Source organism: Schistocerca cancellata, chromosome 4 (assembly GCF_023864275.1).
Source record: "Schistocerca cancellata isolate TAMUIC-IGC-003103 chromosome 4, iqSchCanc2.1, whole genome shotgun sequence".
Lineage (NCBI taxonomy): Eukaryota > Metazoa > Arthropoda > Insecta > Orthoptera > Acrididae > Schistocerca > Schistocerca cancellata.
The window spans coordinates 52,743,411-52,757,297 of NC_064629.1; the positions used below are offsets into that span (position 1 = coordinate 52,743,411).

At 44.0% G+C, this 13,887-nt stretch overlaps 1 protein-coding gene across 2 annotated transcripts in view; it reads right to left on the bottom strand.

Annotated features, from left to right (window-relative positions):
* LOC126183617 (uncharacterized) overlaps positions 1–13,887 on the bottom strand; it is a 355,304-nt gene that overhangs the window by 26,561 nt on the left and 314,856 nt on the right. Inside the window, exon 4 of one of the 2 annotated variants that reach the window (XM_049925733.1) lies at positions 8,693–8,932. In XM_049925733.1, the coding sequence (XP_049781690.1) occupies positions 8,693–8,932 (240 nt within the window). Of the gene's footprint in view, positions 1–8,692; positions 8,936–13,887 lie in introns of both variants that reach the window. The other variant, XM_049925732.1, reaches the window with a different exon arrangement.

Below are 13,887 nucleotides of genomic sequence, written 5' to 3' on the forward strand. Positions count from 1 at the left end.
CTCTATTTGTTTCGAGTTTTCACGTAAAGGTCTTCGCGGATGGGATAAGTTTCTAGTTACTAAATGGTCTAGAGCATGTTCCACCTCGCTAAAGCTTTGAGTTTGTAGAGGAACAATTTCCAGTCTATATGTTGAGAATTATGTTGTGCGAGCGATCGGTAGGATGCAACCGTGTGCTTGATATCGGGAAGTACCGAGAAAATGGTATAATATTTTAGCAAACTATGCGAAAATACATGTGTTCTTGTAATCCCCGAGTCTGGGGATGGGTGTAGAAAAGTGAGCAAGCAAGCAGGTCCGGACCAGGAATAGTAATGCGTTTGTGCTGAGGGGAAGCGAGCCCAAATTTGTAGAACAGTTCTAAGAAAGAACTTTGATCCGCTGAGGGCGCTCTGGTCACCCGTTGGGGGTGGATGACTGCCGACCTCGCAGGGAACTCTGTAGTGCTGCTAGAAGTATTTATGATGCTGTCTGTCTTCATGGTATATGTACAAATGATGTAAAAGTGATGATTTTGTATGGCACAGGATAGGAAGTGTATGTTTACTACATCGACATGGTACGCAGTGATGGAGATCGGTTTCATGCTCTAATATTCTAGCTCCTGTCCTCAGTGGGACAGCAGTGTAAGAGTATTTCTCTATTTGAGGATATGTAGGGGCACTCTGCAGGGTTTAATTGTAATTGCAATATGGAGATCTGTGTAAAACACTTTATTCCCACAGAAAGTCTCGCCTCCAGAAAGAAAGAAAAGGCGGCCAGTGCTCCCACACTGGCAGCATCAATAATTCAGAGACTAAATCCGATAAGAGTCATTCACAATGCTCGATTAATTCACATGACATCCTTTGTGCTGGGATATAGGGAGTCTCTACATAGCGGTGGGAATGTTTGTGTATGTTGGAAGTACGAAGGGTAACATGTGATAGACAGGGTGCTACGTTAGGACCGTGACGAAGAATGCATTTAAGGTTATTCTGCACTATTTTCTTGAACAGGTTATATTAGGGCAAGAATTCCATGATACAAGCTGAAACATCAAGAAAACGAGCGTTAACTATTTCTGGGACACTACAATTTTTGAGAGGTCGATTCGGTTCTTATTTTACATAGCCATGTGACATCAGTATAAGACTGATAACCCTGTTAGATGTACTTACGATAGTTTGTAGCTATGAGCGCCCACTTAGCGGCAGTGCGTCACTCACGCTGGACAGTTAAGTACGGTTAGATGTGTCTTGCATGTCGTACTAGGAACAGTGCACCCTGTGTTATTTGGTGCCGTCAGTATTCCCAGGTATAGCATCAGCAATGGTAAAACACAGAGGAGTCCCGCATATGGGCCCAGTATGAGCGCGCATTGGAGTTCTGTAACATCAGTATAACACTTGGAGAACTCTAACTGTATACGCAAAAATAGTAGCAACTTTCACCTGCTTGTTGCAGGTAGCAGCGGTGTGAGAGTGGTGGCACGCACTGGCTTGTTTCCGGCGGTGGCTTACGGCGTCGCCGCGCTCTGCAAATGTGTCTTCGCTCCCATCCGGTCGCGACACCAATGGCGCCTAGGTGACCACATATTTCGAGAGGAATTTTTTAGGTGTCATGTATGAAAGGGATGTCGTCGCCTCATGCTTGCGGGACCTGAACAGGTACCTGTGCATCACTTTGCAAGGGGTGCTGGTGCATCCCAACTTCTCGGAGCATGTGGAATAGCCTCCTGTGCGCTCCAATGGACAGGGGGCGTTGGGCAGTGTCTGCATACGTCGTTTGGGTGTCAGTTGCATTATTTTGCGAGCAGGTCTGTAGGCTGTGCTATGCGGTATTAGGTCAGTTTACAAGTTGATTCCGTGTGTGCACATCAGTGTACTGGATTATTTAGGAGGAGAGTGCATGGCTGTACTCAAATTATTTCGGTAATTTAGAATTTGTTTGTAGTGCGTTATTTAGGTGTAGTTTACAGGTCTGTGGGCTGTGTGGCATGACCCCAAGCATGTCAGAGCATCTGTTTTGTATCAGTGTGATAAATATACTATCTCAAATCCATCCATATATAAATTGTTCCAAAATAAATAAAGTACACTTCTTCCTCTCTCCAGCAGCCCGGAGTAGGCTGAGTCATTTCCCCCTACAGACAGTTCAAATGGTTCAAATGGCTCTGAGCACTATGCGACTTAACTTCTGAGGTCATCAGTCGCCTAGAACTTAGAACTAATTAAACCTAACTAACCTATGGACATCACACACATCCATGCCCGAGGCAGGATTCGAACCTGCGACCGTAGCGGTCACGCGGTTCCAGACTGAAGCGCCTTTAACCGCACGGCCACACCGGCCGGCAGACAGTTCAAAAATGGCTCTGAGCATCATGGGACTTAACATCTGTGGTAATCAGTTCCCTAGAACTTAGAACTACTTAAACCTAAATAACCTAAGGACATCACACACATCCATGCCCGAGGCAGGATTCGAACCTGCGACCGTAGCCCCTCCAGACAGTCATCTTGGGATATGTCACAGAACAGACAGCAGCGCTCTCTGGTGACAGTACTGAGTACTACATCCAGAGTTCATGGTGAGCATACTGTTTCCCACCATTTTTCCCATTGTCTTGGGTTACATCATGGAATGGACGACAGTGCTCTCTGGTGGCAGTACTGTGTACTAGGTCCAGACCTCGAGGCAAACACACCGTTTTCCGCCATCTTGGATAATGGTACTTGTGTAATCAGCTGACGTCACAGCTGCCGTATTGGATTATGCCATGGAATGGACGACAGCGCACTCTGTTGGTGGTACTGTGTACTAGGACAGTTGGAGTCCGGACCTTGTGGTGAACACACTGGATGGTGTTCCTGTCTCTAATTGTTTAAATAAATAGTGCATGCAAAATAATAAAGACTTATGTCTAGCACAGGACGAGTCCTTTTCCGACCAGTTCCTAGGATGAGGTGGCAGTCGGATGACTTAGGTTAGTGGAGGTAGGCCAAGTGACTTTGTTTCCCGCCATTTTCTTAGGTTAGTAGAGATAGCCCAAGTGGACTGTCTTTACTGCCAAAATTCAAACTTTGCACCAGTCCCTAGGGTGAGGTGGGGATCGGATGACTTAGGTAGTGGAGGTAGCCCAAATGACCTATTTTCCTGCTATTTTCTTAGGTGTGTTGAATTGTCCTGATGGAATTTGAACACCCGCCATTTTCTGGGGGAGGAGGTTAGGTTAGTAGAGTTAGCCCAATTGACCTATCTTCCAGCCATAATCCGCCATACTGGATGGAGGCACGGCCGCCATCTTGGATGACGTCGTGCACGGTTTTCAAGTCAACACGCCACCATCTTGGATGATGTCATCGGCCTGTCTTGGATACATCTGGCAACAGTGGTGAGTGGGGCCGCACCCCTGTAGTCCCACTACTTACGTGTCATTAGATGTCTACGCACAGGTCATATAATTCGCATAAATAACGCCCATTATTTACGTATGTGGTGATGGCGCCTGATAGCGATTCGGATGAACTTCAGAGTATTTACATCAAGTGAATTGGTTCACCAAGACATCAACATTTGTTCACTATAACATTCCTCAAACCACAGTAGCATGGTTCTGGCTCCGAGACACGGACAGTTAAGCTTTATGACATTGCCATCGGGGAAGACATCAAGCATGAAGGGATGCAGGTGGTTCGCAGCTGTCAATGTGTCTTTGATTACCACCACAGGTCCCATGCAAGCGCTGGAGACTGTCTACCATAGCATAATACTGTCCCCACCAGCCTGTGTCTGTGGTGCGCTGCACATTTGAAGCCGCCGTTCATCTCAATGACGGCGTTTGTGGAGACGACCAGTCTAGAAAAATGTGATTCTGCGGAAGAGCCGACACGTTTCCATTGATCGTTGGTCGAATCCCAATGGTCCCGTGTCCAGTACAATCATAACTGATGATGTCGTGGGTCAACATGTGAACATGTAGGGGTGGTTTGCTGCGGAGCTCTACATTCAACAATGTACCATGAATGGTGTGTTCTGAAACTCTAGTGTGTGCACCAGCACTGCGCTCCTTCGGCAGAGATGGCACAGATCACCGTCTATTCTACTTTACAGAGCAGACAAGTCTCCAAACCCCACATTTTGTGAATAGACGTCCAACCGTATAGCGCCTAGTGGTAGTTTCACTGTCCTTTTAACTCTTTCCGTAGATGCTCACGACAGTAGCACGTGAACATTCGACCACCTTCGCCATTTCCGAGATACTCATTCACAGGCTCTGTGTAATAATAATCTGCCCTTTGTCAAAGTTGCTTATTTCAATGGATTTCCCATTTGCAGCCTACATCTTCGCTAGGGTGGTCCCCATCTGTGTCTGCTCTGCTTACATGGTGTTGTTATCGTGTCACGTGTCCTCAGTGGTACCAGGTGGCATCCAACATGGCGGTAGGCAGTAGTCATAAGTTTTTGACTTATCAGTGTTGTTCATCGAGCATTTCAGTTAACATGTTGGTGGGGGGTATGCTGACCTGCTGCAATCCAAGTAGGGCGTTTCTGAATTTTTTTTTCTCTGTCTGCTGTCATGCAAATTAGGCAAGGACTCCCAGAGACACAACAATACTCTAGAACTTGTCACACTAATGTCTTGTATGCCATTTCCTCCGCAGGCCCCCTGCTTTTTCCTAGAACCCTTCCAATAAATCTAAGTCTTCCGTTCCTCCATCTAACCCCCCTCCCTCCCCCAGCCCCTGATACTGATTTCACGTGAACGCCATATTTCATATAGTTTCTTAGTATCTGCCCTAGTATTAGATGATATCGGATTCTTTCTCTTCTTATAGACGTTGCCTTAGGATTATTCACATTTGTGGAGATCTACTAATCATTACATCAAGTGGATCTGTTTCGGCCTGTAGAATCTGTATCAAGTTTGGATGCGTACCACATTGCGCGCATTTGCGCCAAATGGTAAAAACACGGTCCTGTTGCACTAACTCTGGTCATTCGGTTTCTGCACGTGTTGCAGAATGTGGTGGATATGTCTTTCTCTGACTTCTGCTCAGTTCCGACTTAAATTGGAATGATCACATGCGGAAAGCTGTAGAAATGGGATCAGCTGAAAAATGCGTAGGGGGTGACTAAAACCACATTGGAATTTTACTGTAGCAGCTAGGCTCGGGAAAGGTGACTCGTTTCGAGATGTGGGAGTGCCAGAAACATGACTGAGTAGTGGTTGTAATCATTAAAGGAATTGTCAATTGGATCCAATGCAGGTATGTGCTTGAATGGAATGACCTCTTTCAATTCCCAGACATCGTTTCTAGCGGATAGCGTAACACTAGAGATTTGAGAAGCTAATGTATATTTTCTTATGACCTCAATCACCACATCATCTACTACTACTGTTTGTGTTCCTTCTCAATCAGTCATCGCCTATAACTCAATGGATATATCGCAGAACCTCTGATATGGTATCGAGACAGAATGCGTTACAAATACTACAGAATTATCTAGCTGGGGCGGTGTGAGGGAGTCGCAAATACCGCTTACATACCACTTTCAAAATGCGGTAATTTTATCACGAGCTTGCATAGTGGGCTACGTGTTGGTCTGATAATACACATTTCTACGATCACCATCACGGTATTTGTCCGGAGAAAACCACCTCATTCAGAGGTAATGTCATACCTCGATTTGTAAAGTGGGTATAGCTTTTAACATGGATACTTGTGTGCACCTATAGAACCAAGACCGCTTGTGACAATAACATACAGTAGTTGTTGCGATTTAGTTTTTTTAACATCTGGCCGATTACATCTCTCTTTCTAAAACAAGATGCTAGCACTCGCAAGAAGAACCTAAGAGACATGCCCACCCATCGTTGATTTTCGGTCAGTATTATTTTGCATCATGTGTAATCATTTAAGGTCAAGTATTATACTTAGTAGTAGTTGAGGGGGGGTGCGTGATATGTTCGCATTTGAGCATCACGCTTATAATGTATGTGTTTGTGTTCTACATGTGTAAAGCAGATGACTAGTTCCAGTCGTAAGGAAGGTACAGATATTTCCATTTCCAGAGCCACAGCCTTCAGCAGGGTATATTTCCGATACTTCACTCATTGTCGAATGCCATTCAATTGAGACCGTGATCATAACATTTAATTGTAAGTATGATAAAATATATATGTGACCGGTTTTCTAGAAAGATTCCGTGTATGCATGGCCTGTGGTGGGAATGATTCACATTTCCCGTTAACAGCAGCAGTTGTCCCAATGCAGAGACATGTTGGAGTGTAGGAATGAATCTGAGTTAACTTTGCCGTCGTCCCTTAAGAATTCACACACATTTGAACATTTTTTGCGTGCTATCATTTGCCAAAATCTCATTTCGATATCTCAAATTGTCTGGGAAATATGAGGAATGCTGTGAATATTTCGCTCTGGCTTTATCACTGACACGGTGCGATCGCCATTGAGTGTGCTACGTCAGACTAATTTTCTTGGGATTGATGACAGATAGAGAAGTCTAAAAAAAATTCAATCTGTTAGCTAAATTCCATACGCTTCAACATATTATGCAATATGCACCAAACGCAAAATCATAGCGATCTCTGTTTTTTGTTGCAAACTTTTTCGAATTTCGCGCAAATATCACAATAACTATGACCATTAACGATATGATGGGCACGTCATCACGAACCTGTTATGTAAAACTATAAGCAAAGCAAAAATGATTTTTTTTACCATATAGTTTCTGTAAAATCGTTTGAGAAAGACTGCGGGGCGTGCCTCTTCGATTCTGTCACCGTCGACCGACCGAAAGGTTTCAGTCACTGTCGGCCTCCCCTTCCGAACAAACGAATGAACTCGCCCAACGCTTTGGACGAAAATTGGTCACTGCTTATCGGCCACCGTATTCTGCGTGGACTACACTGGTTGTAATATGTCCTATTTTTAGGTGTTATTCTTCCATGGAAGACAGGTTTATATCTGTGACTTCTTAGACTTCCCCGGCGTGACTAGTCTTGAAAGTCTCCTCGGATTTGTTGCCTTATCCTGAAATCAACTTGATTCAATATTTCGGCGAACCAACTGCCCACCATCTTCAGGAGAACGCTGTTGCTGAGTCCTGTTGAAAACTGATTCTGGACTCAGCAGCAGCGTTTTCCTGAAGATGGCGGACGGCTGGATCACCGAAATAATGTATCATGTTGATTTTGGGATCCAGCAGCAAACCCCAGGAGACTTTCAAGGTTTATATCTGACGAAACGTAGGAAAGGGTTTGACTAAGCTTTTGCCATGCAACTGGCGGACTGTACGATTCCCATTGTATCTATCATCAAGTTATAGTAGTCATCACTAACTGCATTATTTAAGCAGTGGATTTCACTAATATCTATGAGAAAAGTTTGTGAATGCATAACACAATGTTAAGAAGATAATAAAAGCAACGAGGAAATAATGCATGAAAATAAAAGATACCTATAATTAACAATGAAATTAGGAATAAGAATGCTATGCTATGCTCAAATACCTTGCGCTATAAATTTTACTGTTTGCTATATTTTTCTTGTTTATTATGCATGTAATAATAATATCACAAGGAACTTCCGTTAAACATTCAAAAAATATTACACTTGTACTTTCTAGGTTTTGAGTTTCCTTCTTAGAGGTTTTCTTTGCACTCGCTGGAAATTTTTGCAGATAATTAAAGTTTGATCGATTTTTCCGTCTTTCTGTTCTTTTTTGGGCCATAGGTGAAGCCTTTTTGCGTTTTCCAGTCGTTCTACTACGACTTCTACTCTCGGTTCTGCTACACCGTAAACACGGTGAATGGATGCACGAAGTTTACGTGGTATATGATAGTTGTTGACTCCCTTTTTAACTGTGGTGTCACCAACGATTTCGCAAGCTTCTTCAAACATTTACGCAGCTCACCTGAGTATTGTCTTTGTAGTAATTGTGAAGGGCAAACGCATTCACCCCACTTATGTCCAATACGCGGAAAAATAATGCCATTGGCCATCTTTGAAAAAGGCTTCGACGACCAGCGATATCTGTTTCGACCAAATACATTTCTAGCAGAATCCTTAGCTAAAGATCCAGTATGTGCACTTCTGCCTTCGTCACCTTAATCACTTGTTTCATTCAACGAATACACAGGTAGCAAAACAAATTCGTCTTGACTTTCGCACCGTTCCTATTCCAGTTTCGTTTGTCACTATCTGATCCATCGTCACTTTCTAAATTGTCCTCAAACGATTTTAAAACAGTATCCTCAAAGTCAGTGTCCGTAACATACGTAGACGAAGACCTGGCTACTGAACCCACAACACAAAATTCAAATGGTTCAAATGGCTCCGAGCACTATGGGACTTAACATCTATGGTCATCAGTCCCCTAGAACCCAGAACTACTTAAACCTAACTAACCTAAGGACAGCACACAACACAACACAAAGTCCCAGGTGAGGTCTCAGAGACTGTATAGCACGGAAGAAGCAGTAATAGTATAGGTCCAGATTACATTCGAGTATCTACTGGCGAAGAAAACTACGGTAGATTCGGGGAAGAACTAGACAACGCACAATCTCCTCTCTCACACCTACGCATTATCATAAGAGTGACAATTAACGCTTTGCGGTCTGTGAGACCGCACGTGGGACGTGAAGGTTTAAGGCAGACAGGAAACATTGTGGAGTGATACGCACCTGGAAGTGGTTGTTGGCATTGTTGAGGGCGTTGCGCAGCGCCTGAGGCGCGGGCAGCGGCAGCGGGTGCGCCACGGCTGCGGGGGCGGCGGCTCTGGTGATGGAGGCGGGCAGTGCCTGGAACACCGGCAGCCCCGCCACCCCCGCAGCCGCGCCCGGCGCCAGCCGCGATGGCCGGCTCACGTTGCGCGCCGGTGCGATCGGCTTGAACGGCGGGATCACGCCGCCCGGGACCACCACCTGCTGACACACACACACAACCGTTGCGTTAAGGGGTGCCTCGCAAACAAAAAGCGAGGCAACACATTTCATTTCCAGTGGAGTCACCACGCGGATCGTCGCGTTCAATCCCAAGACGTCACAGTATTTCACTACCCCCAGTAAAGTATGGCATTATTCGTAAGTTCCTCTGGTGGTGACAGAACAGGACTGTGCGAGAGCTGGAAGACATACAGGAAAATAGCACATATCATTGGATGGAGCATCTCTCCAAGTTTCGATTCGTAGTGCGCTCCCTAGCGTAGTTGCAGAACGCACCACTATCGGCAAATCATCCACTACGTATTGTCACATCAAATTATTTCGCGCCTGCAGATAGGCAACCCTATGAACAGATTTCCGAAGTGGGCTCGATTTTGCTGCACGTGTCCGGACAGCAGTTGTAGCAACTTCAATAAATAGTATGCAAGTATTTACATTTTCAGTGTCACAAACGGTGCCGATACTGAGCACCTGTAATGTGAGATAAAACTTGCAGAGATGCTCTATCCAATAGACTTACCTCTCAAAGGGGTGGGGGTGAAACAGAAGTGTTGTCCATGATGCGCTAATACCCAGACTTTATTCATCCACTATTTGAGAATGAGAGCACTTAGCCACTTAATTTAATTAATTGATTAATTTCAAACGTTTACGAAACTGTTTCTGCTGACCAGCCCCCCATTCCTCCCCCCCCCCTTCTCTCCCCACACACACATAAAATGATGAAAAGAAGAAAGTTCATTGTCACTACAATTTCGCTGTTCGTGCAGTAAAACTGCCGCATCAGGCATGACCTGTTAAGTTATTACCTCTTTATTAATAAATCTATTAGTAACAAACTTTGTACACAGTATTCACATATAACACGGAATGTACCTGCAAAATTCTATCACTGTACGACATGTCGTTGAGGAGATATGACGTCATAAACATTGAAGTGCGTGAAAACGAAACAGCAGGACGAAATTCCCTAGAGGTACATGTGAAATATCTGTACAAACATGTGTGAAATATATTAAATACATGTGGAGTATATGTCACATATGAATACACAGGTGAAGCTCCTAAACCTCTGGATCGATTTCACCCAAACTTGGTACGCATTTCGCTATCTCAAAAGAAATACTGAGGGTTTAAGAAACAACAACCTAATATTGGGGTGCGAGTGTCCAGAAAAGAGTAGGGGAGGAATAGGTGCACAGAGAGAGGGGGAAGAGGAGGTGAACAGGGAAATGAGGACGAGGAGATGGCTAGAGAAAGAGAGGAGGAAGCGATGGACATAAAGAGAGGAGGAGAACATGACCAGGAGGGGAAGGAGGTGGACAGAGAGAGGGTGGAGGAAGAAGTGTGCAAAGAGAGGGGCAGGAGGAGATGGACAGAATTGGGGGGGGGGGGGATGGAAGATGTGGACAGTGAGACAGGGAGGAGAAGATGGATAGAGAGAGGGGGTAGTGTTAGATGGACAGAGATAGGTCGAGGAGGAAATGGACAGAGAAGGAGAGGATGAGATGGATAGAGTGAGGTTGGAGAAAAAGTGGAAAGAGAGAGGAAAGGAAGGGGAGGAGGTGATGGGCAGAGAGAGGGGGAAGGAGCAGATGGACTAATAGAAGATTGGAATAAATACATGCCCGAGCAACGCCGTGTACTCAGAGTACACATTGATACAATGACGTTATCAAAAACTGGTGTCTCATTACAAGAATGTATTCGTAGCCATCGTGGAGTTGTTGAGGAATACATATATAAATGGTTCAAATGGCTCTGAGCACTATGGAACTTAACATCTGAGGTCATCAGTCCCCTAGAACTTAGAACAACTTAAACCTAACTAACCTAAGGACATCACACACATCCGTGCCCGAGGCAGGATTCGAACCTGCGACCGTAGCGGTCGCGCGGTTCCGGACTGAAGTGCCTAGAACGGCTCGGCCACACCGTCCAACAGTACATATGTAGAGACGCAGAATAAATAAATATATATATATATATATATATATATATATATATAATGTTAATAAGGTTTGTTTTATTTAAAAAGCTTTAAGAGTTTTCACATACAAAATCTGGAAGCATTACTTTTTAGAATCCCGCCGTAAATTAAAAAAAGATGAACGTTAGTGACTAACATCCTGTCATTAGAGACAGTGCAGTAGCTCGTATGGAAAAGTATGGGGGTGCAGTCGGCTGCAGCTTTTTTAGACGAACAATTACAGCATCCACCGAAAATTATTTAGTGAAACCTGTGTTAGGATGTCCGGAGGGGTATGAATCCACAGTACAATCGAAGTTTCGTAACTACAGTGCAGTCCCGCTCGATAGTAGCTAGACAGAAAATTTTTCGTTCATTAGCATACGTGATCCGTACTGCTGGATTCATAACCAGGTAAATCGAGAGTACGTCACAAGAATGCGTGGTCAAAAAATGAAGAAAAAAAATAATAAAACACGACGAGAATAATTCACACGAGCTTACCCTGCATCCACATTTTCGTCAATTTGACAGTGGATGTATGGTATTTATTTTCGGCGGTTTCTGACATAATATGTTAGCGTATGTGCGTTTCATGATGCAGCATTGAAGCTTGGAAAGAATTCGCCAGTCCACGTAACTCCAGTTCTCTAACGCAGAATTAAGGCCATTTCGGCTGAAAATTCCTCATAATATGAGCTCTGCTTATATAACTGATACTAGGGAATCACAGGAAGCACAAATCGCTAAAATGACATTTGGTAGCTTCCTGGTTCAACGCACTCCATTCTAGTCAGCATGCGATGGTGCACTTTAGTCTGTGACTTTCAGTTCCTACACAAGCAGTATGTGGTAGTCCATATTTTTCTCTCAATGGTGTAATTTTTCAACACACAAGACGCTTTCTCCTTAACACGCAAGCAGTTCACAAACGCTGCTGTTTCAGAAATACGGGTCTCTTGCCTCCTTTTATTCCTTTCTGCACTAGGGTAATTGTACCTTCCACAGTCTACGGCAGATAATGACACGTCTTCAGACGAACTGTCGAAAGAGTTACTCACTGTGTTTCAGGAAGGAAGGTAAATATTTGACTACGTGGCAAAAACACTTTTATGTAAAATGTTCCCGGTTTTCAGCAGACAGTTGTTACAACCACCTGATTGATGTTGTTGTCTTCAGTCCGAAGACTGGTTTGATGCAGCTCTCCGTGATACTCTGTCCTGTGCTTAAGCCTCTTCATCTCCGAATAACAACTGCAGCTTCCATCCTTCTGAACCTGCGTACGGTGTTCATCTCTTGGTCTTCCGCTATAATTTTTACTCGCCCACACTTCCCTCCAATACTAAACTAGTGATCCCTTGAATTCTCTGAATGTGTCCTAACAACCGATTCCTTCTTTTGGTCAAGTTGTGCCACAAATTTCTTTTCTCCCACATTTTATTCAGTATCTCATCTTTAGTTACGTGATCTACCCATGTTCAGCATTCTTCTGCAGCACCACATCTCAAAGGCTTCTACTCTCTTCTTCTGTGAAGGGTTTATCATCCACGTTTCAGTTCCCTGCAAGACTACACTCCACACAAATACCTTCAGAAAAGACTTTCTAAAACTTAAATCTATATTAGATTTTAACAAAATCCTCTCTTGCAGAAGCGCTTTTGTTACCATTGCCAGTCTACATTTTATATTCTCCCTGTTTATCAGTAATTTTGATACCCCAATAGCAGACTTCCCAACTACTTTTAACGTATCGTTTCCTAATCTACTTCCCTCAGCATCATCTGATTTAATTTGCTTACATTCCTTTACCTTTGTTTTGCTGACGTTCATCTTACATCTTCATTTAAAGACACTGTCCATTCCGTTCAACTCTTCCATCAAGTCCTTTGCTGCCTCTGACGGTATCACAATGTCATCGGCAAACCTCAAAGTTTTATTTCTTTCCCCTGGACTTTAATTCCCTTTCTAAATGTCTCCTTGGTTTCCTTTACCCCTTGCTCAATGTACAGACTGAATAACATCCGGGATATGCTACAACACTGTCTCACTCACTTCTCAACCACTGCTTCCCTTTCATGTCCCTCGACTCTTATAACTGCCATCTGGTTTCTGTACATGTCTGTAAATAGTTTTTCGCTCCCTGTATTTTATCCCTAGTTGCCTCTGTAGCCGTAGTCGTAACTTACGCCTTGACTCAACTCGGAGGTAATCCGGTTCGAATTCTGGTGGTAGATGAAATTTTCACTTCCAGTATTTGTTCTGCAATGGGAGGCGAGGTGGTGACGCAAAGTCTCTGGTCACCAGTCTCCGCGACAGTATCCTGGATCAAATTCCTAACCTCTCCGCAGTGTCTCGAGAAGTGAGGGCATGTGACGCTGTTTATTATGAGCCGTCCTTCGTATGGGAATATTACGCTCGGCGGCCCCATTGATGATTTTCAAGAGGAGTATGCCATGTACCTTCACCAGCTTTGACCCTCGCTGTTCCCTTCGTTCATGCCAACGCAAACCCAATATTACTCAATACTAGCATTAGTCACAGACACAGATTCACATCTGGTTCTTCATAAAACGTCGGAGGAAGGCGACAACGGAGCACTCCCAGTTGGACCTTCCATGAGCGGCGGTACAAGATTTTTGCATCTGCTTCCCCTACGTTCATTTCCTGAATATGGGAGAACTAATTATTATTATTTATTCTACCCCTGGTACATTGAGAATTTCAAACACTGTATTCCAGTCAACATTGTCAAAAGCTTCCTTTAAGTCTACAAATGGTATTGAAGTGGGTTTGCCTTTCCTTAACCTATCTTCTAAGAGAAGTCGCAGGGTCAGTACTACTTCGCGTGTTAGGACATTTCTCCGGAACCCAAACTGATCTTACCCCACGGTCAGTTTCTACCAGTTTATCCATTCTTCTGTAAATAATTAATGTTATTATTTTGCAACCGTGACATATTATACTG